We start from the raw sequence: 25,968 nt of genomic DNA on the forward strand, positions 1-25,968 counted from the left end.
GGTTCGGATTTGGGGCCGTTTCTCATTCTTTGGAGTTGTTTTTGGGTTTGGGTTGTTTTTTTTTTCTTTCTTTCTTCCTGGTTGGTTGTTTCCGATCTGAAATAAAACTGGGATTTCTGAAGTGCTCTGGGCTGCTGGGGCTCCTGGCGACGTGGGGGGGGGTATGTGGGGGGATGCGATGGGGCAGGGTGATGGGTGCCAGGTGGGTGTAGGGCCATGGGAGCACCCATGGGTGCTGCTGAGCCGCTGCCAGTGTGTGGGCCAGTCCTGGCAAGGGAGGTGGGCAACGGCCGGGGGTCTGTGGCCCCCTCCCCAGCATCCTGGGGGGCTGGAGCATCCCCAAACCAGCTCCCACCAGTGCCGGGGAGGGTTACACCCCCCGTGTCCCCCACCCTGGTCTGGCCGTGGATCCTGCCCTTTCCCAGGGATCGGTGTGAGCACCGAGCAGTTTTATTCCACACCCCCCCCCATCTCCATGCCCTGCTATTTTATGTTGGTTTTGATGTTTTATGGTGTTTGATGACCGGTTTAAGGCCATTTGCCTTACAAAGTGCCTCGGTGGGGAGAACACGCAGCGTAGGTGCCTTCCCAAAAGCACTTTCACCCGGCTCAATAGCAAATCCGGGGGGAGCCAGGATCTGGCCCACAGCATGGGGGGCTCAGAGAGGCTCCGGGGGGGGGTCACCGTCCCTAGGCTGGGCTGGGGTTCCTGCCCCGAGGCTGGCAGGGAGGCGAGCCCCCCTGTTACTCCTGATTTACGCCACGGTGGGGTCTGGCCCCGGGTGTAACCCCCGCCACGCTGAGCGATGCCGCCCCGCTGATGAAGACGCGGCCGTGCTCATGCAAACCACGGTGGCAATCACAGATGCGTGTGCTCCGGGGGGGGCCCGCACCCGCGTAATGGATCACCCTCCCCGAGCCCCCAAATGATGCATTTTTAATGGCAAATAGATTAAAATAATAAATAAAAACAGGGCAAGCTCTCAGCGCTGGGAGCGTACTGGGCAAGGCTGCTGCCCCCACCGCAGGCGGTGCTGGGGGGGTTCCCCCCTCCAGTGGGGAATGGGGCTGGAGGAGACCATCCCCACGGCGTCAGGGCTGCGGCAACCCCAGCCTTCATCTCCCTGGAGCCCTGTTTGATCCTCACATGGGGAAATCACATTTCCTTGCACCTGCTTGGGATTTCCCACCCGCCGGACAGGCCTCCCCTGCACCGGGGGGGGGACACCCTGTTTTTGGGATGCCAGGAGGAATTGGCTGCGTTTTATTGATTTGGGGGTTGGGGTTTTTTTTTTTTTTTTTGATCTCGTATAATTTATCAAACAAATTGAACTGAACGCCCAAATGAGAAATGAAAATGAAAAGTGCTCCACGGCAATGAAATCATTTCGGTTGCCTCACAAAGTGGGGGAGGCTCCGTGTCTGTAATGAAATTTCATCCATCTCCCCGCAGAAAGTTTTGATTTTTTATGAACTGGCATTTCCAAAGGAAGCCACGTGGCCTCGGAGATGTGTGTGTATATATATGTATTTTTAACCAGGTCTATTATAGATGCTGTGAATAAACATAAGGGGGCCAAAAAGAAAAAGAGGACAATTTAATTTGCTAGAAAATACAATAGCATAGAAGAAAAATTAGATAAAAGGAATAATGTGATTCCCCCAAGCTCAGCGTTTCAAAGCTGCTCAATTAATTTTAATGGGAATTGGGCGAACGGGTTTCTTCATGCAGGTTTGGAGATCGCAGCTCCCGATTCAGGCTGCAGGCAGGCAGAACGGGGTCCCGGCCATGTTCCCCACGCACCGGCCTCGCACCGCTCTGCCGCAGCCAGGGACGGCTCATTGCGGCTGCTGCGAGACAGCGATGCTCCTCGCTAATTTAATTAAATGCTCGCTAGGAAAGGAAAAGAAAAAAAAAAATCTTACTATGTGAGTGCTGCAGCAGGAGGAGGGAAGGTGCCGGGGAGGTGTGGGAGGGAGAAGGACCCTCTGCAGGGGCTGCTGTCGGTCCCCGGCGGACAGAGCAAAACCACCGGGGTTTGCAGGGCTGAGATTGCCGTAGCACTGAGTGCTCTGGGATAGGAAGGGAAGAAGTTGGTAAAGGTTATTTCTCTCTCCTGTGCTGCAAGCAGTGTGGGATGGTCTCAGCCCGGTCCCTGTCTCCTCTCCTCATCCTCATCCCTGTCGCCATCTGATCCCCATCCCTGTCCTGTCCTCACCCCTGTTCCCATCTCCATTCCCATCCCTGTCCTGTCCTCACCCCTGTTCCCATCTCCATTCCCATCCCTGTCCTGTCCTCACCCCTGTTCCCATCTCCATTCCCATCCCTGTCCCCCCACCAACTCCTCTCCCAGCAAGAGCTGCCAGAGGACACTGGGCAGAGCCCAGCGGGGCTGCGCCTTGGCAGGGGCCCAGGAGCTGCTCATTTCCTTAAAAGCTTCCCGATAAATTACTCCTGCTCTTGCTCTATAAAAGGCACTTTGGCTTGTGCCGCCACTAACGGGCCGCAGCTCCTCACCGCCCACCCCGGGACCTGCCGGGGATGCTGAGCCCCGTGGGGCTGTGCACATCCCTGCAGCATCCTTTGGGAGCTGGGTACCAGCCGTCCCGCCGGGGCTGCGTAGGAGCCAGGGAAGGAGCCGAGAGCCTTGTCCTGCTTCGGCGTTTCCCTGCCCACCGTGCGGCTCTCTGCAAACAGCCTTTTTCCCCGGGTTAGCCCACACCGGCTGCGTCCCATCCCCAGCAGTGATACATGCCATCATTACATCTCCCGACACCACGCTGTAAAATACACCCCCATAAAAGCCTGTAATTTACAGGCTCCTACGAGTACCTGGGAGTTACACGGCTCCATGAATACACAACACCCTGCGAGCGATGCTCCGCTTGGCCCCGACGGCCGGAGATGGCACAAGCTGTTGCAGGAAAACCCGATTTTAATTAAACCCCCTCGCCAGCCCCTGTCAGCCTCCCCTGGACAGGCTGGTGCTTGGCAGGGAACGCTCCCGCTCTCGGCTTTCAGGCTTTATTGGGAGTTTCTGTATCACGAGCACCTCGTCTCTTCAGGAGCGAGGAAGAGCACGGAAGGGCTGCGGCTGCGTTTGTGTTTTACACTGTAATTTTCATTTACAACTGTTTTGCAGCTCGCCCAGGGAGCTGCCTGGTGCTCCAGCCTGCTCGGCCGGAGATGTGTTTCTCCACCAAATTTAAGATGGATCTGGAGAGCGGTTTCAGCGCTGAAAAGCCTGTGGGTGTTGGGTAAAGCAACACCTCCCGGACCAACCGCTCTCCCAGAGATGCTCCAAAACACACGGAGCAGGGACGGGACCTGGGGGCTGATGAAAGCGGGTCTTCAAACACAGGTGAGGAACCACAAAGTATTTTGACGGCTGACTGCGAAACAGCCGGCACAGGCTTCACCGCCGTCCTCAAAACGTCCGCGGGAGAGACGGGAGCGGGTGTTCTTTGATTTGCCTCTGCCGGCAGCAGCGGCAGCCGTGGCCTCGTTAGGAAGATGCCCGCGCACGTGGCCTGGCTGTCACCGCTGCAACTCAGATTTGCAGCGAAGCCGTTTGTCACCCTTTGAAGTCAGCGGAGCGGTGGGGGGAGATGGGCTGAGCCCCCCCCTCCGGCTCCCCAGAGCTCTCCCCCCCGCACCATGCCGGGGGCACGGGGATGCACATCAAAGCGGGTTGGTGACAGCAGCCAAAGCTGCTCCGGCGATGGCCGAGAGCGAAGCCTGGCAGCTCGCGTCCCTGCTCCGGAGCATCCCACAGCCCCTTTGGGGGCTGTTTTTTCCCCTCATTTGGCCTCCTGCAGCTGTGCAACCTCTGCATTCAGGGCAGGGGTCCCCTTCCTCTGAGGGATGCTGATTTACACCCACACGGGTGCTCTCGTTTACCTGCACGTGCCAGCTCCCGCAAGGGGAGGCGAGGACGGGACATGGGGCTGATGCCGCATCCTCTGAGCCCAAGCCCTGGGCTCCTGCTCTCCAAAGGCCACCAAGCAGAGGGCTCAGCAAAGCAACGCAGTCACACCGGGAAGGATAAAAAAAACACCCTTTAATTTGGCTTAAAGCTCAACCAGCCTCCGGCCGAGGCTGGTTTCCCCGCTGCAGCAGGGCTCACGCAGCTCCACACCCAGCCACGCTGCGGTCGGATCCAGCCCCTGCTCGTGCCAAAGCTGTGCCCCAGGATGGAGTGTGCTTGGCCTGGCGGTTCCCGATGACCATCTGCCCGCACACCCCGAGGCGGGAGCTCTTCCCTGTCCCGGGCAGCCGAACACCGGCGTGATCCAGGCGAGATTTGGCCAAAAGCAGCTGGCTCCTGCCTGCGCTCTTCACGAATCTGGACCCACTCCCTCCGTGCGTGGCCAAACCTGAAATGCACTGGCAGCGGGTGCAGCCATCCTGGACAGACCTGCTGCTGGAGAGCCGCTCTCCCAGGACGCGGCTGGCCGGGATCCCCCGCATACCCGGCAGCTCTGCGGTGAAGCCGAGCACTCACCCGCCTTCCCGAGAAAGCCAAGCCGAGGGCCTCGTTCATCCCTCCCTTTCCTGGTGAGGACAGACAACTCTGCAAAGCTCTCACTGCGGCAGCTACGTGGCTGGGCTGGGCTTGGCCATACCAAAGCTGCGACATAAAAGCACCTCTATAGTCTTCTCCAGGGCAGCGCTTCCAGAGCAATAAAGAGGAGAAGCTGGAGGTAGGCAGGCTGGTTTCCCCAGCTGCCGCACCTGGCTTTCGGCTCCCAGCACAGCCCCGCGGTGAGCAGGAGAGCCGTGGAGTCCCTCCTTGCCCCTTCCCAGCTCGAGCCCCCAGCGCTCGCGCCTGGCCAGCCATGTCCCATAGCAGGGCACGACCCACAGAGGTATTTGCCCCGTTGGCACTCACTGTTTACTTAGTTTCTTGGAGAAGGAGAAACCTTGGGATATTTTTCGCTCCTTGCTTCTCACCTTCAGGCTAGTGGGAGCAAGAGCAGAGGGCTTACGGGAGCTCCCCAAGCTCTTCATTAGGAGCTCCGGCACCTGAACGGAAGCAGTTCTACACATTGAATTTAACAGAAGCAACATAAACACTGGAGGCAATATTAAACATCCATTTTAAAAGCCTGGCTACAGCTTCCTTCCCCAGCCTAGATCAGCCACACGGAGCCCAGCCGCGGAGCTGGACTGAGAGCAGGCAGTGCAGGGCACAGCACAGACAGCAGCGGTCTGAGGGGACGGATCCTGCCCCGGGAAATGGGGGCTGTTCGCTCCAGATGAGAGCGGACAGTCCCTCTGTGTGGGGCTGGAGCTCTGCTGAGCGCAGATCCCTATTCCAGTGGCAGGGAGACAACTGCCCAACCGGCTCAATCCACGGGAGGCTGACCAGGCGAGAAATAACATGACACATGCAGGCTGCAACGGGGGGAAGGCTTTTATTGATATAAAAGTATATATAAATAATTCTGTCTCTTTCTTAGAGCAGGCGAGGGAGAAGTCCATCTCCAGCACAACCTCTGCGGGGGTCCCTGTGCCTCAGCCCCACTGCAGATTGGGGGGGACTGGCCACCCTCCGGGTGGGGGGGCCTGCAGGGATGGGGGCAGATCCTGCACTGGCGGCCAGCCCGGTGGGTATTGGAAAGGCGCTGGTTTCTCAGGCACAGCACTGCGGAGGTAAGGAGATAGAAGGGGCAGAGGTGAGATGCGGCTGTCTCAGTTTGATAGCAAGGCCCTGCTTAGGGGCTGAGCTTCCCTGTGCCCCTTCCGCTAGCCCCCAAAAGAGGAGGAGTCCAGCAGAGGAGGGTTTTGGTTATCAACAAGCATGTATATTCACACGCACCCCCCCCCCCCCCCCCCCAAATCCAACAGCAGAACTGCTGTATAACCACCCCCCAACCCATTCAAGCAGTTGGTGCTTGTTAAGGTAGTGCACGTCACTGAAAAATAAGGTGGGAGCACTAAGGTGAGGGGGTCTGCCGGGGGGGAGAGCAGGCGCAGCCCCCCGAGAGGGCTGGCAGCTGGTGGCAGGAGAGGCCCCGTGCTGGGAGTACGGCTGGCCGCATCCCCTCCCACCCCCGGCCGCTCTCCACTCTTCACACAGCTGAGTTGTAAGAAGAACAAACAAAATTAGCAGATGTTTCTTTCCCAGCAGCCTGAATCCCAAGCCAGCTGCGCACTTCCCAAAGGACAAGGACCCCTCGGAAACGGAGAAACTGCCAAAACGATGGGGTGTTTTCACAGAAGCACCCTTCAGCAGAGGGAACAGGCTTCCTCCTCCAACTCACAGCTTGGGAAACACGTCTCTCTCTCCCTCAAGTTTACTAGTTGGGGCCGCTGCAAACAACACACCTGACTGAAAAAGTGCAAAAGCAAGAAGCATTGCTCCCTTGTCTCCAGCTGAAGAAAGTGCTTGGCCGGGGCAGGTTTAAATTCATAGGAAACGTACCTTTTCCATTAATTCCTGAGTGCAGGAAACTCATTTGTTCTTTAGCAGAAGCCCTGACAGCAGCCTTCCAGCTTCTCAGGCCTCTACCTCTGATCCCGATGAATCTTTTTAATTGTTATGCCAGAAGAAATCTAATCAAACTCCTTTACATAATGCTCCAGAGAAGCAGCACCCTCCTCTCCCCGCAGGGCCGACGATGTGGCTGAAAGCCAGCTACAGAAGTTGAGTGCAGTGGTTTTTAGGCAGCTAACACAGAGCAAAGTCATTTGGTCTAATGCTTATCCCCTTGATGGGGATTCTTCAGAGCCGAGGATGAGACAAGACCTGCTAGGACACACACGGGCAGGAATATTTTGTGCTACATCCAGGCACTGTCGCTCACGCAGGCAGGGGAGCCCCCACAGCAGCAGTATGGTGGGGTGGGGAGCAGGGGAGGGCATGCTGCAAGGTGGAACAGCACAGCTATCAACTAATGAGTTGTTCTGTGAGCAGCAGAACTAATCAATAGGGAGGATGCTGTCTGGGTATTCAATTCCCTGGGGTCTCATAAGATTCAAGTCCTATCAAAGGTTTACCTACAGCTGGAGCATTCAGAATGGCTGTCCCGTGTGGATTCTCTGGTGTCTAGCAAGGGTCAAGAATATTTCCCTTCCGAAGGCGTAAATGGGATCCCTCTCCTCTACCCACTTCCACATTCATGAAACCTGTAGTATCTCAGTATCTTTGAGGCCTTAGACCCCTTTCTGATGGAAATCAGCAAGTGGGCTCCACGGCAGTTATGGCAGAAGCACACACTCACGTGCACTGACATGCTCCGTTTCCTTTGGAAACCAGCTTAAAAATCAATCACGCCCTGGCAAAGCTCCACTGCTAAGAGAACTACACGAACTCCTTCCAACTGCACCTCAGCTCTCCAGAAAGCAGTGGCACAGCGTGACTTTGAAAATACGCATCAGGTGGAGGCTTCCAAATGAAGATTGTCCCCCTGAGCCCAGCCAGGTTGGGAGAGCAGCTGCACGAACGATGGGTGGAAGGCAATGTGGCAACTCTCCATCCATGGGGCTAATTTAGGCGACGGTCAGAAACGGTGCTCAAGTTACTGTTACCCTTCAGCCAAGGCAGTACATGGCCACAGGGCCACCTCTAGTCCAGCGTGGCATTTTCTTTGCACTGCGGTGTACTTGGAGACCACAGAAGGTGGTAGCTCCACCTGTGATTGCCCGCCAGGTATCCTGCTAAAAGCCCCCGGCAAGGCAGAGGCAGAAACTCAGCTACGCTCAGAAGCTGAGGCTTAACACAGCAACAGCTTCCCATCAGACTCTGGGAGATCATGCTTCCATCCCAGCTTGAATCCTTCCTACTCAGTGCTACCAGAGAGGATGGAGGTGGAGCTGGGTCTCTAGCATCTCATTTTGGAGATAACTGCCCTCGAGAGCACTTTCTCTTTGGTTTTGTGCAGACTAATGATCTTTACTGACATTACCAGCCAGGCAAAGCATCCCCTGGGCAAGTTATCATCTAAACCCACAAATTCCCCAAAGCACCGTTAGACTCTGCCAGAGACTCTGCCACATTTCAGGGACCTCAAGGACCGCAGGAGGGAGAGGGAGCTCCTTGGCCTTAAAAGCATTTTCAGGAGGAACATGGACTCCCCAGGCACCAGGAGCACAGGGACCTGCCTAAAACAGGCCCTCTTTTCCCTGGCACTGCAAAACAACTTCTCTGGCAGACAAAGCAAAACACACAGCTGCTCAGAAGGGAAATGCTGGGGCTGGAGAGCACAAGGGGAGAAGAGAAATACATGATAGGGACAGGCGTTGGCAAGGCCAGATAGAGGAAGAGAAGCTTTGAATAGCTGGTGTTTAGTTCCCGTAGTAGATGGTTTCTGAGCCTGCAGGGACAGAGAGGCTGGGTAGAAAGCAACAATCCTAGAAATCCCAGGTCTTGTGCGTATTTGGAGGCAGCAGGGATCAAGTAGTTATGAAGGTCTGGAAATTCCTCTAGGTATAGCGATGGCTATCTTCTGCAAGAGATCATCTACCCCAAGATCAAGGGATTCACAGGCAGGACAAACAAAATGGGGCAAGTGAAACATACAGGGGGTAGGAAGGTTAGGGCAGCCAAGCTGATGGATGGAGCGAACAGAAAGCAACAAGCCCAGACAAGCACCAGAAGGAAGATCCTGCCTAGACCAAACAGAGAGGACAGGAGCAAATGGAAAAGGAACAAAAGAGAGATTTGGCACCTGCCCAAATGTCATCCAATTAAGCCTGCGGCAGTCAGGTGAGCAAGGAAACAGTAGGCACCGGCAGGTGCCCGAATCTGAATGAATGCTGTGAGGAGGAGCTAATTCCACCCTCTCACTGGCAGGGACTGGCAGAGATGTGCAGACAGGGCAGGCAGAGGATGGGGAAGCTGTTAACAGATGAGACCAGGTTCCTGCCACTGAACTCTGGGTATTAATAACTCAGCACCACGGTTGCACTGTCCTTCCAAGCATGTCTGTGCGCTCTGCAGAGAGCACGGGAGCACCCCTCTGCTTGCCTTCCCCAGGGAAGCAGCCACAGGCAGCAAGGCCTGGCTTGCCCCCCAGGCACATGAGGAGACACGTGCATGCATCTCTGATGCGGGCACCCAAGTCCGGATCCATACGCATGTCTGTAGCGTGTGCCGAGAGCAGGCGTGCAGCGCTGGCAGGCTGAGTGTTAAACGATAGCTCAGGGGGTCCCATCATGTTGGGGCCTCTGATCACCTGTGTCTTCTCCCATCCCACTCACTCCCCTCTTGTAGGTTTCCCCCTCTGCATCGTGTGGGCCAGAAGCAGCAGCCAGCCCTCACACGGATGCTCCCCAGCCACCAGTACCTGTTACTCTGAGCCGCGCTCAGTCTCTTTGCTCTCTTCTCCAGCCAGTCCTCGATGGTGCCAGGCGGGACATCTGCTCCCTCCTGCCGCAGCTCCTTCGATCTCTGCTCCCCTGGTTGAGAGAGAGGGCTATCAGACCCTCGCACTGCAGTCCTTTCACTCCATTAAACCCGCTGCTCATTACCCTGCATAGTTTCTTATGGTGGAGAGTTTCCAATTTGCCTGTGGCGGCCCCTCCTCCTCCTCCACTGTCCACCTGCCATCTGATGCTTGGCCTCCTCACTGGTGACAGCTCCAGCCATACAGAGCCGGGAACAAGAACCAAGCCAGCGAGCACAGCGGCAGTTCAGGCACTTAACTGAGAGGAGTCTGACATCTCCCTCCAGGGTAGATCGTCCTCATCCTCGCCTGAAACAGCCTCTGCTGGCCCTAAGCCATTTCCAAAGATGTGTCCCTCCAACTGGCAGGACGGACTTTGCCACCTCTGCCCAGTTAGGTGGGAGTGACAGGGATGTCTGTCCGGATCGATGCAGACTTGGCAGGCCGCGACAGTCTGAAAGGTTCAGAGTGCGCATACAATCAGGAGACGGGATTTCAGAGATGCTGTCAGGTCTGTTCAAGGTGCACGCTGCGTGATGCATCCCCAGCCCCTGCAGAGACAGGGCAGGAGGCTGTCGCCCAGCCCTGCTCAGACTAGGTGCAAGATCAGAGCAGACCGCGGCGGTGGGAGGGAGGGGAACAAGTTCCTACGGTTTCTCATGCAAGTTAGGAACGAGCAAGGCAGTGCCAGCAGGAAAACTCTGCTGTCTACCAAGAGACAGGGCAGCCTGAGGTCCTTTCAGGCTTTCAACCTCTCTGTCACCCTGGGGAGGTTGCGTGGGGCAGATGCCTGCAGGCACCCTGTCCTGCAGCACTGTCCTCTCCAGGAAGAAGGGCACAGAACCAGCAGGACAGCCCAGCACTCACCAGTCCCTCCCACTGGGCAGAAATCCGCAGCTGCCCAGTTAGCAAAGCTCCCCCGTCCGCCCTCGGCACCAATGACAAAGCAGGAAGGGAAGCTAGCGGAGAACAGGGTCTAGCACGAGTCCTTGACACGAACGACACAGTCATACTCCTGACAGCACGTCAGGCAGAGCGGGCTGAGAGGATGCTCAGAGCTATTAGATCTCCAGTCTCATGGAAAGTTCCCACCTAACAGAAAAGGGAATGTGATACTCTGACAAACAAACACTGGTATTAATAAAAAGGAAGCCAAGGCAGCTGCGTGTCATTCCCCTTTGCCTCGCTCAACAAACCCTCCAGGGACAAGTGCTCTGAGGGAACCCTGATCCCACTTAGAGATCAACCTGCCAGCGGTCCCACCCCAGCAGCAGCCACCTGCAGCCGTGCCCACCAGGAGCCTGCTCCACACCCACCCGCCATATGTCACACGTTTAAGGAAAATATTATACGTTTCCAGACAGGGTGTGAAATTAATATTGCTTGGGCAGAGTGAAGGATCACTTCATCCTAGTGGTGGCAACCAATTATTCATCTGCCTGTTGAATATTAATAAGGATGGCAGAAATGTGCTACACAATGAGCAGCCGGAGATGGATAATTTGTCATCCAGCCTTTTCATCTGCTGCTGCTGGGAGGGGTGACGATGTACTCACTGCCACCACCAAGACAGCCTGCTGTGATCCTGATGTCGAGGTGCTGCTCTGCAACCCAGCGATAAGGATACAGTTGGAGACAGGACTGTTCAAATCTCCTACAGTTATTCCGAAGGAGCAAAGCCCCAGCAGAGCTATTTGGGGTCAGCCCAACAGCCTGGCCAGCTGAGGGCACTGGGGAGGCAAGAAGCTCAGTCTGGTGAGCTAGGCACTGCTTTAGACTCAGGATATCTGAATTCAGCTCCCAGGTTAGACTTCCCTGGCAACCTGGACCACAGCCACCTTGTTTCCCTTAGTTCCAGGTTTCTCCACCTGTTGAGCGTCTGGGCACATCCCACCTCAGCAAGGGGACAAGCAGTGGTTGTGAGAGGCTTCGATGAGGCAGGGAAGAAAATCAGAGAGAAACCTCTCCCACCTCTACCTACCACCAAGATTTCCTTTTCATCCCACTCCAAGCCCCAACACAGAACAGAACAAAAACTGCCAAATCCTCTCTGTTTAGAGCAGGGAACCCCAAGGCCACTGCCCCGAAGTGCCACAGCAGGAACTGGTGGGAGCCCAGGGACTTGAGCAGCCACAACACACTGTCTTGTCCAGAAAAGCTCACTGGCTGCTGTGGAACGACTCCAGACTCACGCTGGCCTAAATGATGCCCCAGGTGTCCAGATTAGAAAGACATCCAGCTGGCTCCCCATTCATGCAGCTCCATGGGTTACTGCTCTAAAGCACTCCAACCCTCAGGCTGAGAAATAAGGCAGCAGGTACGGGCAACTGTCTGACTCTGTCCACCTTGATGCACGCCCATGAAAAAGGCAAACCTTTCGTCTCATCTTCCTCTGAAGCACACACATCCCATCCAGGGACCACCAAAACCACTGTGAGACTGGAAATACCCCCCTGAATGTCAACAGGTATTCCAAGATGTAACTCTGAAACACAATTACCAGCCCTTACTCCTAATACATTGTCATGCAGCCAGCCAGACTGCAGCAGCAAGACAGGTGTGAAGGTGCTTTCTCCCCCCCCTTCTCACTGGGGTGTTTGCTTCCAAGTCTAATTACAGCCAATTAAAAGAGCATCTGTAGTCATGAAGTGCCTCTCTAATGATGCCAGAGTGGGAGTCCAGATTTATCTTCTCTCCCCATGCAACTTTTAGCATGAGTTTTCTTCCCGAATGAGGCACCACTGTATGCGAGATGCCACCACCGGTACCGAGCAGGTCACCCAGCAAAGAGATTTACATGTAATCCTTCAGCTCCCTCCCTGGGCCAGAAGATGTGTCAGTCCAAACTCCTCCGGAGCACATGAACAGCAGCAGACTGTGGCTGAAAGATGAGGTTGATGAGGCCCTGCAACACGAGCAGCTTAAGAAGTTACTGCCCTGCAGCCAAGAAGTGGCAGCCGGCTGTGAGAGCGCTCCTTCTCCTGCTCATCACTAAGTTAAACTGGTTGACTACAGCCACCCCCAGCAGGGTCACTCATATTCTTTCAATCGCATGGATATATTGCAAGCACTCACCCAACTGTGCCCTTACTTGTCCCTCGCAGCTCTGGCTAACTGGAGCTCACACGAGAGGCTGGGTTGTGTCAATACTACCAGCAGAAGTAACACAGGTTAGCAGGGAGCCAATAACGTTAAGCAAGATGGCAATTTGACAGTGCCTTTTCCTGACATGACTGTACTTAAAATGACAGCCTGGAAGTGTCTCGCTGATGAATGATGCAGCAGATGCAGAAGGCCAATGCTTTGATGCGGTAACAGCTGGGAATATGCCTCCCTCTCTGCTGAAGGTGGAAACTGTTGCTTCTTGATGAGTATATTCTACAGGGTGCAGAAACGCTGAAGCCAAACTAGGACAAGCTCTAAGCTGTTACAGAACAGCAAATCATCCAGAAATTTTCCTGCTTCACCCACAAGACTAACACAAACAACAGGGTGAATTCCCTGCATTAAAAAGTCCAAATGTGAAGAATAATGTAATGTTTCCTTTGGCTGTAATAAAAATGCATCATTAGCAAGGGGACCTCACTGACACAGAACTACCAACACCAAAGACTTAACAGGGATTCAGGGATAGGTTCAATATTTACATGAGAAAGTAAGTGCCATCACTGTTTGGCGGTGTTAAAAAAAAGTCAGAAAAGGCTTTGCTGTGGTTTAGGATGCAAGCCCACCCCTGAACACGGGTTAGTGGGCTACACCACCTCACTACAGGATTTCTTTGCACCCTTTTCTGAAGCATCTGCCCCTGGACAAGGGGAGACACGGGTTCAACGCAGTCTGACAGCTCCTCTGCTTCTACGCCCAGGCACCAGAGCTGAGGAAAGCGAAGTTAAGCAGCACTGTGGACTCACCAAGAGACTGTCCATCCACTTCTACCCCATCAGAGGCAGAGGGTGGTCATCTGCAGCATGGTCACACAAGGCTCTGCACAAAATGGTGAGAGGGCTGTGGAGCTTCCAGCATCTCAGCTCATCTCAAATCCCCGACTATCCCAGGCTGCAAGGCTGTCAAAATCTCCCAGACGCTGCGGGTTCAGACGGGAAATCTCTGAGGACACTGACAATTCAGTAAGAGGCAGCCTGATCCAGACCACTGCTCTAACCTGTACTGTATCATCTCACCGCCTGTGGCCTGCGATCCCTCATAGCAGACAAACGCCAGGACTAGGTGCTAATGCATATAGGGACATTACTGATGGAGGCGCCTGACGGACGTGCTACGAGGATCAGGTCTCCTGCATGACTAATGCAACCTGCAGTCCAACCTGCCATCACACAAGCTTGCCTTCAACTCTGCCCTAAGCCTCACCATCTGAGACACTGATGCTTCAGTGGCCTAAGGAGTGGTGAAACATCCCCATGACGCACTGAATGGCGGCTTGGCTTTTGCAGCTGTTCTTCCATCCAGGCTACCGTGTTATGGGCTGCACCTTTTCTCCACCAAGTCCTGCTGAGCCCTTCCCTCCATCAAATCCCTCCAAGCTCTCTACGGGCTCAACTGATCAGATTTAGAGGTCTGTGTCATGCTCAGTCTGCTCGCTCGGCTCACACGGGATTTCCATGGAGCAACACCACAAGAGGTGAGCAGGATTTAACTCTACAACCAGGCATTCGTGCTAGAGCAGCACAGCCAAGGACAAGGCACCCTGCTGTCCCCTGGCCATCGCTCCTTGAAGTCTAATTGTTTAATTAAATGTTTGACTTGGTAATACAAATGCAAGGTTTCCAAGTAATCTCCCAGGAATCAGCTCTCTCACTAGCCAATTCTCCACTTACACCTGACCCATTTGACAGAAGTCAATATTCAATAACAAGCGTAATTGGCAAAGAAACCTGCCCAAGCGCAGAGGAGCTTGCCAGCCTTCCCCTACAGCTCCGCTCTGCTCCAAAGAGCTTTCACTTTCCCTGCAATAAACAGCCTTCAATGACTGGAAACGCTACAGGTTCCTGCAAATAGGCTGACATCCTATGCCACCTCTTGGGAGCCCAGCACTTAAACCCTGCAGCAGAGAAGGGTCGAGGAGAGGTTCTGGGCTAGCAGCGGGGAAGAGGAGCGCAACTGCCAGCCTGGCACTGCCGCTCCGAGAAGGGCTGGCTGGAGTGCTCTGTCTCCTGCGCAGCCCGACGAGATGGGTTTTATTGACTGCCAGTGTTGTTCAGCAATTGATTCACAGAGTCGCCTCAGGGACTCACAGACTGACTCAGCAACAGCAAGGACTGGAATAGCTCTGTAGTGCCTGCCTTCCTCCTGCTCCCCAGGTTCACCAGAGCCCTGCCTCCTCAAATCTGATCCCTCGAAAGGCCAGGAGAGTCTCTACCCCACGCACACCCCAAATCTCATATGTACGCACGCGCGCACGCGTGCGTGCGCACACACACACACTCACTCACTTTCAACACTTAAGCCTGTTTTTGCCAGACTATTGGCAAAACAACAGTTGGCTTCAGCTAGCAGTGTGGGCACAAGATCTGCTCAGAAGTTGGGCTGCATTAGGAATAGCACTGCCAGCAGGTTGAGGAAGCGATCCTTCCTCTCTGCTCTGCACTGGTGAGGCCATGTCTGGGTGCTGCGTCCAGTGCTGGGCTCCCCAGTACCACAGAGACAGGGACATACTGGAGGGAGTCCAGCAAAGGCAAGAGACAATGGGCACAAACCAAAATACAGGAATTTCCATTGAAATGTTAAAAAAAACCAACAACAAAAAAACCATTTTTATTGCAAACATGGTCAAACACTGGAACAGGTTGCCCACAGAGGTTGTAGAGTCTCCAGTCTTGGAGATATTCAAAACAGAACTGGACATGGTCCTGAGCAACCTGCTCTAGTTTACCCTGCTTTGAGCAGGGTAGGGTTGGGACTAGACCATCTCCAGTGGAGACCTCAACCATTCCATAAGTTCTCACCAACACCTCACTGACATTTTCTCTAGCCACCAAAGTAACAAATCCTATAGAGAAGACAGAGCTACCACCCCTTTTAGGGCAAGGAGGTGGTACTCTCAGAATGAAAAAGTTCAAAAGTGCTCTGGAGACTCACAGCAGGGGAGCAGCTGCCACTCATCCTCTGCCCAAACTTCAGTTCCACCCCAGGCCATGTGAGCAGAGGCCATTTCTGGATCCAAGACCCCATGTCCTCTCCTCAGAACAACCCAACTGACAGCAGGCTAGCTCTTCCCAAGAGCGGAAGCAGCAGCTCCCTGGTAATAGTAGAGAGGTGGGGGGAAATCAAATCCATAAATTTAAGTGGAAGTGATGTACCAGTGCCCTCTGCTGCTGACTGTTTTTATTCCCTGACTGAACCCCCCCCCCCCAGGGCTCAGAAAGCCCACTCTTCTGCTTCAGATGCTTGCTGCTAAGTACTAACAGCATTGCTCAACTCTAGGTTTGTGCCTGTGCCAGCAGATCGAGAGCAGAAAGCATATGAAAAACTGCAGCACTTACAGCCACGCTACAGGCTCACATAGCACCGAGAGGCAGGCGGGAGGGATCCACGCTCGGCTTGCTGCGTACAGGCAGCACAAGACTGCAGGCTCTTGCTGCACAGCCCCTCACGTGCCCCTTTGCAGCCCACACTCCCTGCAGCAACTCCTCCTCCTCAGAGACCCCTGGATGTTTTCTTGTTCGAGGACTCACCTTGAACCTGGGCACTCAGCTTTTCCAGGTCCTGCTCTGTCATGTGGGAAAATCTGCAGTTGGACCCAAAATCACACTGTCCTGGAACAAAAGCCATGGAACTCCATGAGAGCTGCACACACAAGGTCCTCCCTTGTGTAAGTGCATGCAAACCCAAGATCCATTACACCTGCATGCCGGACACATAGGCTCAAGCCCTTCACTCCCTCCAAGAAAAGCACACATACCAGGGCTCTCCAGAACAGCCTTGGGCTGTCCCACGAAGTAGCTGCTGGAGCTCAGGCAGTTATTTCTACCTCAGAAGAACTCACCTGTTTGCAGAAACTTCCGACAAGGTTTCTTGGTTTGCTCCTCTTGCAGGATAGCAGCAGCATCTAGGGGAGACAAAGGACAAAACAGGGTAAAGATCTCTTGCACAGCAATACCCCATCATAGCATGGTCCCAAACAGGTCAGTTGCCTAGTGGGAAGCCATTTTACAGGACAACCAGGGACTTAAGCCACAGACAAACTGACAGTTAACAGTCCCTGTTTGCACCCCTGGCTTCAGCTTTTCACTGGCTTGCAAATATCACCTTCTTTGCTCTCTGCTTCATCCTTTCTCCCCACACCAGTAGGGGAAAAGGAGCATGACAGAAAAGCAAGGCCTCTGCAGCGCTTCTGCGCAGCAGAGAAAGACCAGGCAGACTCACAGAGCTCTCAGAAAAGCTCTGTGTGAGGCCTCACAGAACCCTGTGCTGAGTCTCCAGTGGACACCACTGAAACAGTCATCCACCTCCAGAGACGTCCTGGGGAAAATGAGCCCCAAAGATACAGCAGCTCCCATAGATTGTAGAAGAACTTGCACTGGGTGATGCCAGGCCACAGAGTCTGGAGACAAGAGGAGACGAACCCCCTAATCCGGGGTGGGATGAGGAATTTTATCAATCAGAGGAAAATCAAGGGTTACAGCCTGGTGAGAAGACAAGCCCTAGGTAATCTGCCTCACTATCACTGACCCAGCTAGAACTGGGCTGGGGCTGTTGGTCCTCCACACTTGGCCACTACAGAGAACCTTCCCAGCTTCCACATACAGTTAAGCAGACAGCACAGCCACCCAGAGCTCTGCAGGGTATTTCTCACCTAGCTAGCCATGAGACAAACACAGCCTGCAACTCCTGATCCCGAGGAACCAGAAGGAAGCAGAGGAACATACAGGCAACGGTTTCACAATCAGTTTAATCCAAACTAAGTCTTTGCTACTGCCAAAATACACAGTCCTGCTCTCTCTCTCAGACCCTAGACACACATTCCCACCATATTCCTCGGGCTGGCACTAAGACACATGTAACTGCACGGTGAGTCAGGTCAGAGCGCTGAGCTGGGCGAGAAGAGTCCTGTTAAACAGGCAGAGGACACAGGGCTTTCCTCCAGCACGTCCTGACACAGCCTCCAGCCCCAGAATTCCAGTTCCTCCTCTGCCAAAATCTCAATGCACCTAGCTCTCCTCCTCTGCTAGCCCACTTGGCTAAGATAGGTTTGAGCATACCAGTGCTTTAAGCTGCTTTCCCAGCCCTTTCACCCTTCTGGGATCTCCAGTCAAGCAGTCACATCCTCGGCCTCTCCCACGGCCACCCTCAGAACCAACATCTCCACCCAGTGCAGAGAACTGCTGCCAGCTTCCCGCCCGTTCACACAACACGTGTACAGCCTGCCCTCCAGCCCGCTTTCTCCACATACACACCCATATTCCTTGCTCCTCGCATGAAGAGATCAACTCTGGTTTGCAGAAGGCACCTAAGTCACCTTCAGAAACTGTAGCTTACTTTGTTCTCCCAGGTCTCCTGTCTCAGGTTTGCTCATGATGCCAAGAGAGCTTTATCTGCAACTCCTGTTCTCAGAAACAACCTCCCTATCTCTTCCAGCTCATTTCAAGTCCCAGCCGACGTTTACAGTTTCCCCTTCCCATATCCAGACACATGAGGGTTTTGCCCCTGAGACAGCTTAACAGCAACAGCATCAAGTCCGCAATTCACTAGCACAGACAATCTGAATACAAATCACCAGTGTTGATTTATTTTATCTATTCCCCCCGCCCCCACCTCATCCATTACCTCCCCAGTCCCAGAAAGGGAGTGGCAGACAGTTGGTAGTACCCACCTCGGAATAAGTCGTACCAGACTCTCTTAGCCCTGAGATGCTGCACTCCATTGAGGTGTTTCTTCCTGTTGTGAAGGTTGTCCTGAAAAGACCTGTCACAGTAGTCACAGAAGTATCTTTTCCCCATCTCTCTTCTGGCAGATCAGCTCAGCGTGGCCTGGGAACCATCATACAGATCCTCGGTGCCCAGCCATGCCTGCCCTGGGGATGGAAGATCCAAGATTTACAGCGCCTGCTTCCAAAGGAGAAGAATTCAAATCATTTAGGGTTGGCAGACAGGGAAAGAGGTGAGACCTAATAGTATATATTCTTGTCCATCAGAGACTGGTAAGGCAGCATCTGCTGCATGTACATGGTAGAACAGGCTCGGATCTGCATTGCTTACCTCTGTTACCCAAAGCAACACCACCTCTGCTGAAAGAATTCTCCTTCCCTGAGTCTGCTGGAGTTCAGGTCACACAAAGCAGAGACCCCAGAGAGCCAATGGCTCCCAGCCACCACCTGTACCAGGGAAGGTGCAGCAGAAACGATCCAATGTGCAATCAGGAGGAGCTAGATGTCCATGCCACAGCCTCCACCTGGGGCCCCAGGACTTTAACCCCATACCAGAGACAACCTCCACAAGCTGCCATGCAAGAGGAAGGAAATTCCCCCGTGTCCATCTCTACAAGGTAAGGAAGAAACCCAGCAACTCCTCAAAGATGGAAAAAAAAGCTGATCTCACCTGTACTGCAAATGAGAAGCTGCATTGCAAGCACTAAAGGACATAACATTTTGTTCAGTTCACCTAGACATCTATTTACTCCTGTACATCAAGGACTGCTCTCCTCATTCTCCCCAGCCTATGGCAGCAAAATGTGTCTGCTTCACCAAGTACAGCACTTCCAATAAATGAGATCACACCAGCCTTACAGCCAGGAGGAAAGAACCCCCAACTCCACAGCCACTGAAAGCAACCTGGAGATGCCTGGTTCTTCTCCTCCCACAGCAGAGACGGGCTTATCACGCATGTATTTGTAGTCCGAGACTCTGCTGTGGAGTATCGAGAAGTAATGGGACGGAATTTGAGTGCTCTCATCTGTCCTGGGGCTGGAGCAGCCCAGACCCTGGTAGGGCAGATGGGGTTTGTGATTAAGTGCAGGCCTGTCCCCATCAGCTGTCCTTGCTGGAGGTGCAACAGATACCCTGAAGGAGCTGTAAGTTCTCTCCCAAGTGATATAAAGGTACCTGATAAATGCCAAAGATGGATGGACTGGGAGATAAACTCCAAAAGCAATTCTCCAGTTTTTGACACCTTGACAGCCAAATGCATTTAAAAAATAGCACAGACACCAGCGCAAGAAATAAAGATTTTATAAATAAAACAGGGTCAGAATCAATCACAGCCTCCCTAACGATTCCTCAGAATCAGCGGGAAGAGGAGCAGCAACAGGCAATCCCTCAGAGCCAAGCATGCTGAGCTAAGGCAGTTCTGCCAAGCCCTCCTGCCAGCCAGCCATCCTGGCATCTCATGAGCAACTGCACCAAACTCCCTTCCTTCCCCCGCTCCTGAAAACTGCTGCTTCAAAAGTCAAGCCCCTGGAAATCTCTCAGGCCTCACACCACAGTTAAAATGTAGTCTCCTCCATCTGCATTCAATGGAAAGATCTTCTGCTTTTTTTGAATTGGCTTGCAAACCTTCACACTGAAGGTAAAATGTTCAGGGACTCCAACTGAACTTGAAGACTCCTTGTTTTAAGGTCCTTTTCCTTGTTCTCCAGGTGGAACACCTGGTTAGGAGGCAATGCTGATCAGCCAGCCACCTCTCCCTGATGTGACTGCAAACTGTTTCACCTGCAAACACAATCAGACTTGGCTCCTGCTTGGAAGGTGTTAACTCAGCTCTCTAGGGCTTGAGGTCTGAAATTGTCCTACTCCAGCCCAAGAAACCAAAACCAAGTGCTGCTTAATGAAACTTAAGCCATCACTTCCTCCCATCCTTTACTAGATCATCCCAGGGTTTTGCAGCCAGCCTGGCAGCCAGCTTTGCTGCACTGTGGTGGGGCTGCTGGAATCCAGACGGAATGCTCTTACCCTCCGCGTCTGGCCCACTGGCAGGCTCTGCTGTGGCTTTTAAGTACTGAAAAAAATCTCCCTTCCAGATCTTATGCCATCGTTTCCCAAAGTTTCTGATAACATAAAAGCTTCCTGCTTCAGCTGCTGGTTCCTGCACTCCATCTCTGCAGAAGCGGCTGCTGGCAACGGGGAAAACAAATGAGATTCTGCAGTGGTCCCACACAAGTTTCCACAGATCTCAATGGGAATTCTGCCTGCAGAAGCCCAGCAGCAGCCAGCCTTTGAAATCGTATTTCAAACTTTTCCTTTCATCACCCTGACAGCAATAATTGCAGAAGCTTGTTCCCCCTCCTTCCCCAACAATGAGGGCAGAAAGCTCCTACAGATTTCAGGCAGCTAGATCCCGCATCCCAGAGGTGCCAGCTCCCAAATTCTCCTAGCAATTCCCATTGCAGGGGATGAACGGAATAAAAAAAGCAATTAGAGGAGCATCAGATTCTCCCAGAGATCGCCCCCTCCAAAGATTACACCGAACTTATTTCCATCTTTTTAAGAATTCAATTGCATGGATTATCTTGGCTGGATTCTGACAACTCTCTGCAGTATCAGCAATCCACAGCACTTTGCACTGAACTAGTACGTAGGAATAAAAGCTGCTTCTGAGCAACACTGGCTAACCTATTTCCATTTTCCCAAATGGCTCAAACAGTAAACAAAGAGCATTATTCAGTTGAAAACAGAGATGTTTTCTAATTAAATCCATCTTAGTCATTATGAAATAAAGTAAATGTAACTGCTTTATAAAGAACTGCTTCAGCTTGGCCATTTCCTCTTAACATTTCTAGACCCTAATTTGCAATTGAATTTGGGCGAATAGACCCCTGGACCCACAGGCAACCATAAACGATTTCAGACAGGCTTTGTACTAGCTTAAAAGTCTTTCTGCATAAATCCAAATACAAAAAACCCAGGGCTTTGTCTTGTATCTCGATGCTTAAAAGTATTAACAAAAAAATCCTCTGCTGTAAGCCTCTTGGAGGCTTACATTAGAGCAATGTTTTATGAGAAATAGCATGTTCTAAGACACCTAGCAGGTGTTTCACTCATCTAGCTGAGGTGCTTGGTAAAACTCCAGGCAAGATCTCCTGTGCACCATCCTAAATTTTCCCTTCTCAAATTGCTGCCAAAACACTCCATGCTGCGCTCTGTTAGCTACAGATTTTATTTAGGACTCTCCAGGGGTTCTTTCACCAATTTCCCCAAGACACGGACAGAGGGAAGAAGGTGACCCAGAAACGGGCATACGGCAGACTTGTTTTCGTCTGGGTGTAACTGCTTTTGTCCACGCTGAACCCTGAGAATTGCTGCTGGGCCTTGACCTCAATTTCCTGCTTTCTTATAGCTCGGGCTCAGGGCCATTTCAGCCACTTTGGATATCTAGACAGATGTGAAGTTAATTAAATCCAAGTGTCAAGCTTATGATACTCAGCTGCCAATTTAAATGTGCTCATATCTCTACAGGAACACGCAAAACACCGGCATAGTCTGCCAGCACCTTCACAATGACAGAGGGCCAGATTCTGATTTCCATTACACCCGGTGTAAATCCAGAGCTGGATTTAGGATTAACACTGACCTGACCATTACACAAACGCATGCCAGTGGTAGCAGTTTATAGGCTATTGGGGAGATTTGTCTTAAGAGACAATCCCTAGCAGTTAACTTTGAAAAATAATAATTCAGCTTTTCGAAGGGCTGGCCCAAGGTCTAACACTATACACAGGGCACAGGAATACATTAGGCACCTTCCAGCCTCTGTAGGGGCTTCCAGCACAAGCAGAAGCTTTGCCCTACCCCAGAAATCCCACGGATCTCCACAGTAGCTGCATGCAGGGAACCAAACATAAATAAATTAAGAGAAATGACTACGCAGCCAGACCACATGCTCTTTCTGAGCGGCTGAGACAAATGAAACAAAAGAGTGAGTGTCACTTGAGGATCTGTTCTGAAATTTAACGTAGATGCTTGTTTAACAACAATCCTGCGGAGGGATGACTTCAACTTTAAGATTCCCCTGCCCGGAGCCCCTTGTCTGTCCTCCCTTTCCAACCCCAAATTTACCTCTCTGCCCCATCAGCGCTGGAGCCCCTTCGCCCTCGCCGAGGTTAAGCAGAAAGAAAAAACACGAAGAGAGGGCGGCAAACCACAATGCTTCCACTTCAGTTACGCCACATGGGGCCACGTCCCGCTCTTCCCGAGGCCTCTGAAGCGTCCTCCGCCTTTTACTAGCCACAGCATCCATCTCCCGCTCGGACTACGCCAATGCTGCCTTCTGCCCTCCTCAGCTGGCCCAACCAACCAGAAAACACCCAAACTACCCCCCGCCCTCCCCGAGGGGGTGAGCAGAAGAGAACATTAACGCAAAACCCTCTTTCTTCTCCGTTTCACCCCTCGTGGGTCACTCCAGGCTTCTCCTGCTCCCCAGCAAGGCCCACGGCCCCCAGCTGCCCCCGCGGCTCCACGGCCGGCATTAGGCCCGCCCAGCAGCCGGAGAAGGGCTCACCCAACACGCCTTATTTTGCTGTAGCTGAAACGAGGCCTTTAGCCCGCCGTCCCGTGCTCAATGGGCTGATTTCACCTCAGAAAAGCAGAACATAAAGACTCGGGTTGCCCAGCGGAAGCCGCTGAAGGGAAGGGGTGCTAGGAGGGGACAGTGCTTCAACCCACAGGCTGAGAAAAGCCCCTCAAACCTCCTCCTCCTCCTCCTCCTCCTCCGGGCCGAGGCCCCCCCAAACCGCGGGCGGCACTCACCTCCCGCCAAGCCTCGGGCCTAGGCCGCGCGGCGCCTGCCGGGAGCGGCGCCTACATCTCCCAGAAGGCTCCGCGCCGCGCCGGCCCCGCCCCTTCGCGTCCGGCGGCGCATGCGCAGAGCGGTCCGGCAAGATGGCGCTGCTGCGGCAGGCGTACAGCGCGCTGTTCCGCCGCACCTCCACCTTCGCCCTCACCATCGTCCTGGGCGCCGTCCTCTTCGAACGCGCCTTCGACCAAGGGGCCGACGCCATCTTCGAGCACCTCAACGAGGGGGTAAGGAAGGGGGGTACCGCACCGCGAGGTCCGCCCGGGCGCAGGCCCTGGGCCCTGAAGGTCAGGCCGGCCCCGCGCCCCGCGGCTGCTTCCCGGTCCCCGAAGGAAGCGCCGAGGCCGGAGTTCGGCGCTGCCCCTGAGGCAGCCGCCCCGGCGGTGCGTGGCAGTCAGGGGCCCGGTGTGTTCTCGGGCTTCTCCGGTCTGCGGAGCCGCTGGGGAGAAGGTTTCCGAGGCGGTGGGACGCAGGAAGGTTAAAACGGATTGAGTTTGCTTCGCGTTCCGCAGGTCTGTAGCCCTCTAGCCCTTGGCAGAGGAAGGGGCAAACGCGCAGAGCTGTACAGGACAGCGGAGTCTGCTGCCCCGGGCGTGAGCGTTCGATGAGATGGGTCAAGTCGTCCTTGTGTTTCAAAGCAGAGCTGTGGTGGGATGATAACTGCCTGGACAGCGCGTTACACGGACAGGACATAGAACAGCTTCTTGGACAGGACGAGGTGATGCAACGCGTGCCCTAAGAGAAGGCAGGAGGTGCTGTTATTTCCCTCTTGCACCAAGTACAAAAAAACCTGAAGCGGGTTGCACGTTCCCATCTGCGGCTCAGCGATCCTCTTCCCCGTCCTGCAGTGCTGATGTGCCGTGGGTCTCTCGGAGCACCCAGGGCGCAGTTTCCCAGGATAGCCAGGTCATCTTAACGGCTCTGATGCTGAAAAGAGCCGCCCTGCGCCTTTCCTGACAGCACGATGTCTGCTCTTTGGCCTCCTGAACCAGGTCACGAAACCAGCTGAAAACCAATACCATGCAAAGTAACACCTTCACCGCCCTGAAGTAATGTACCAGGGGTTGGGGGACCTGAGGAAATACAGTAAAGAGCAAGAGCAGGGTCCCCCTCTCCTCCTTTTTAGCAACAGTCATTTGTTAAAAGCTAACAAAAAAAATCACATTTGAACTTCAGCTTTGGACTCAACTCCTTTTTTTAACTGTAGCATTTTCTACGTGCTAATGTTTCCTTACGCAGGGTTTGAAAACAAAATTATCGAGGAAGTTAACTTTTTTTGAAAATCTAAAGCATTTTCTACAACAAACAGCAAAGCGCGGCACGCGCCTTGGCCTTGCGCAGCGCTTCCCTCAGTCCTGATTGTGCCAGCAGATTTCAGTGCCTGGAATAGGATTCTTTCGTGCATCCTGTACCTGTGGATGCCTTCTCCGGTCTGAGTGGGAAGCTGAGGCAATATGACTGGAATGCTCTAATAATCTCTGGCTTGCAGAGTAGGAGAACAGGGGCAGCGGGATGTCAGCAGCTTCCTCCCTGCCTAGTCTAAAAGCCACGGGCCCAGGTAGAGGACTCCATCTGCCGCCTCCTCCACAGCAGGATGAGCGTGGGCTGGTGGCTCTCAGCTGCTGTCTAGCTGCTCCTGCTCCTCCTGAAACCTTTGCGTGGGACTGCTGCTTTTGTGGAGCAGGTTGTGCCCCCACTTAGCAGGGAAGCGCAGGATGACAGTACCCACGCTGTCGTGTACCCTGGTGGTATCTGTGGAGGTGTTTTCATACAAACTCTTCTTTTCCATCTTGCTGTTGCCTGTTACAGATGTAGGTTTCACGATAACTCGCATTTTAAAGTGAAACTTTATCCCAGGGCTGCTGAAAAGCTGGCTAAGATTACTCTTTGGGGTTTTTTTGTTTGTTTTGCCTACAGAAACTGTGGAAGCACATCAAGCACAAGTATGAGACAAGTGAAGACTGAAATGCTCAGCAGCAGGATCCAGCCTGGGGTGGCAAAAGACACCACAGAGAAGGATTCGGCCTCCTGAAACTGGTTGTATCAAAATGGAGATGGATTCTTGATTGAACAACTCCGAGCCAGATTATATCAGCCATCTACTGATATGATGTAAACCAAGATGGACTCAAGGAGTTCTGCTGCTGTACTCAAACTTACTGTGTGTTAAAATAAAAAATTCTTGGTCCATGTCTCATGCCTGTGTGTTCACCTGACTTATCCTTTGGCCTGCTTGTAACTTCTCCTTATCTTAGGAGATGGAGAATGCTTAAATATGGCCCTACACCTTAGTTTCAAGACAGTGTAAGAAAATCACAACATCCTAAAAATGGTTTGAAAGACTTGAAAGCATTTATATGGCTGTGGTCTACTGACACTACCCTTGGCTTCTGCCTGATGAGAACTTTAAGAGAGGGCTAAGGAGCTGTCTGCTTTCTTCTAGTCTTGTTCAGAGAAAAGTGACTTAAAATCATTTACATCTTTGATGCAGGACTGGGTTGGTTCCTGGCCAGTCATGCTGTCACAGCTGCAGCAGATGCTGCTGCCACCCCTGCCTTTTAACCAGTGAGAAATCTGCCTCACCACTGGTGCTTTGAGCCTCTGAACTACCACAGGCAAGTGCACCTGTGTGCCTGTCAGTCTGCTAGGCTGAAAATGGGGATGGTGTGTTAACTTCTAGCTTGTCCAAAACCTACTGACATGGGATGCAGATCTCCTTCCTAGCTATTGCTGTGCCTTCCAGCTCTTCAAGCAGCTTGAGGGGCAGAACTGTCTTGTCAGGCCTGTGTAGTACTCTACAAGCCTGGCTCCGTCCTCTCTGATCAAAGGGGAGCTG

At 53.2% G+C, this 25,968-nt stretch overlaps 3 protein-coding genes across 6 annotated transcripts in view; 1 reads left to right on the forward strand and 2 right to left on the reverse strand.

Annotated features, from left to right (window-relative positions):
- Positions 1-5,399: 5,399 nt before the first annotated feature.
- ZMAT5 (zinc finger matrin-type 5) lies at positions 5,400-23,190 on the reverse strand. 4 transcript variants are annotated; one of them, XM_052796907.1, is made up of 6 exons: positions 23,087-23,190; positions 18,221-18,455; positions 16,394-16,456; positions 16,083-16,163; positions 9,292-9,403; positions 5,400-5,648 (listed from the first exon to the last, which is right to left on the reverse strand). In XM_052796907.1, exons 2-6 carry the CDS (start codon positions 18,345-18,347, stop codon positions 5,519-5,521), a joined length of 513 nt encoding a protein of 170 aa, XP_052652867.1. In that variant the 5' UTR covers positions 18,348-18,455; positions 23,087-23,190; the 3' UTR covers positions 5,400-5,518. The 4 variants fall into 4 exon arrangements, with proteins under 4 accessions (XP_052652867.1, XP_052652866.1, XP_052652869.1 ...); XM_052796906.1 differs by having other exon boundaries at positions 18,221-18,452; positions 23,087-23,173; XM_052796909.1 differs by lacking the exon at positions 23,087-23,190 and adding an exon at positions 22,397-22,888 and having other exon boundaries at positions 18,221-18,452.
- LOC128145987 (cytochrome b-c1 complex subunit 9) lies at positions 23,170-25,329 on the forward strand. Its single transcript, XM_052796911.1, has 2 exons — positions 23,170-23,359; positions 25,050-25,329. The coding sequence occupies exons 1-2, from the start codon at positions 23,219-23,221 to the stop codon at positions 25,095-25,097; spliced, it is 189 nt and encodes a 62-aa protein (XP_052652871.1). The 5' UTR covers positions 23,170-23,218; the 3' UTR covers positions 25,098-25,329.
- The window catches only part of ASCC2 (activating signal cointegrator 1 complex subunit 2), a 32,003-nt gene continuing 29,565 nt past the window's right edge, over positions 23,531-25,968 (reverse strand). Inside the window, exon 20 of the transcript XR_008236638.1 lies at positions 23,531-23,867. The gene's annotated coding sequence lies outside the window, so the exon portion shown is untranslated. The remainder of the gene's footprint in view (positions 23,868-25,968) is intronic.

Source organism: Harpia harpyja, chromosome 9, assembly GCF_026419915.1.
Source record: "Harpia harpyja isolate bHarHar1 chromosome 9, bHarHar1 primary haplotype, whole genome shotgun sequence".
Taxonomy (NCBI): Eukaryota; Metazoa; Chordata; class Aves; order Accipitriformes; family Accipitridae; genus Harpia; species Harpia harpyja.

Bases quoted from the DNA above. Each gene is read 5' to 3' on its own strand.
- ZMAT5 (XM_052796907.1), bottom strand. From the start codon at position 18,347: ATGGGGAAAAGATACTTCTGTGACTACTGTGACAGGTCTTTTCAGGAC. The intron at 16,457-18,220 runs GTGGGTACTACC...TGTCTCCCCTAG, and splicing joins CTGGTACGACTTATTCCGAG to ATGCTGCTGCTATCCTGCAA. The intron at 9,404-16,082 runs GTGAGTCCTCGA...TCTCTCAACCAG, and splicing joins GCTGAGTGCCCAGGTTCAAG to GGGAGCAGAGATCGAAGGAG.
- LOC128145987 (XM_052796911.1), top strand. From the start codon at position 23,219: ATGGCGCTGCTGCGGCAGGCGTACAGCGCGCTGTTCCGCCGCACCTCC. The intron at 23,360-25,049 runs GTAAGGAAGGGG...TTTTGCCTACAG, and splicing joins TCGAGCACCTCAACGAGGGG to AAACTGTGGAAGCACATCAA.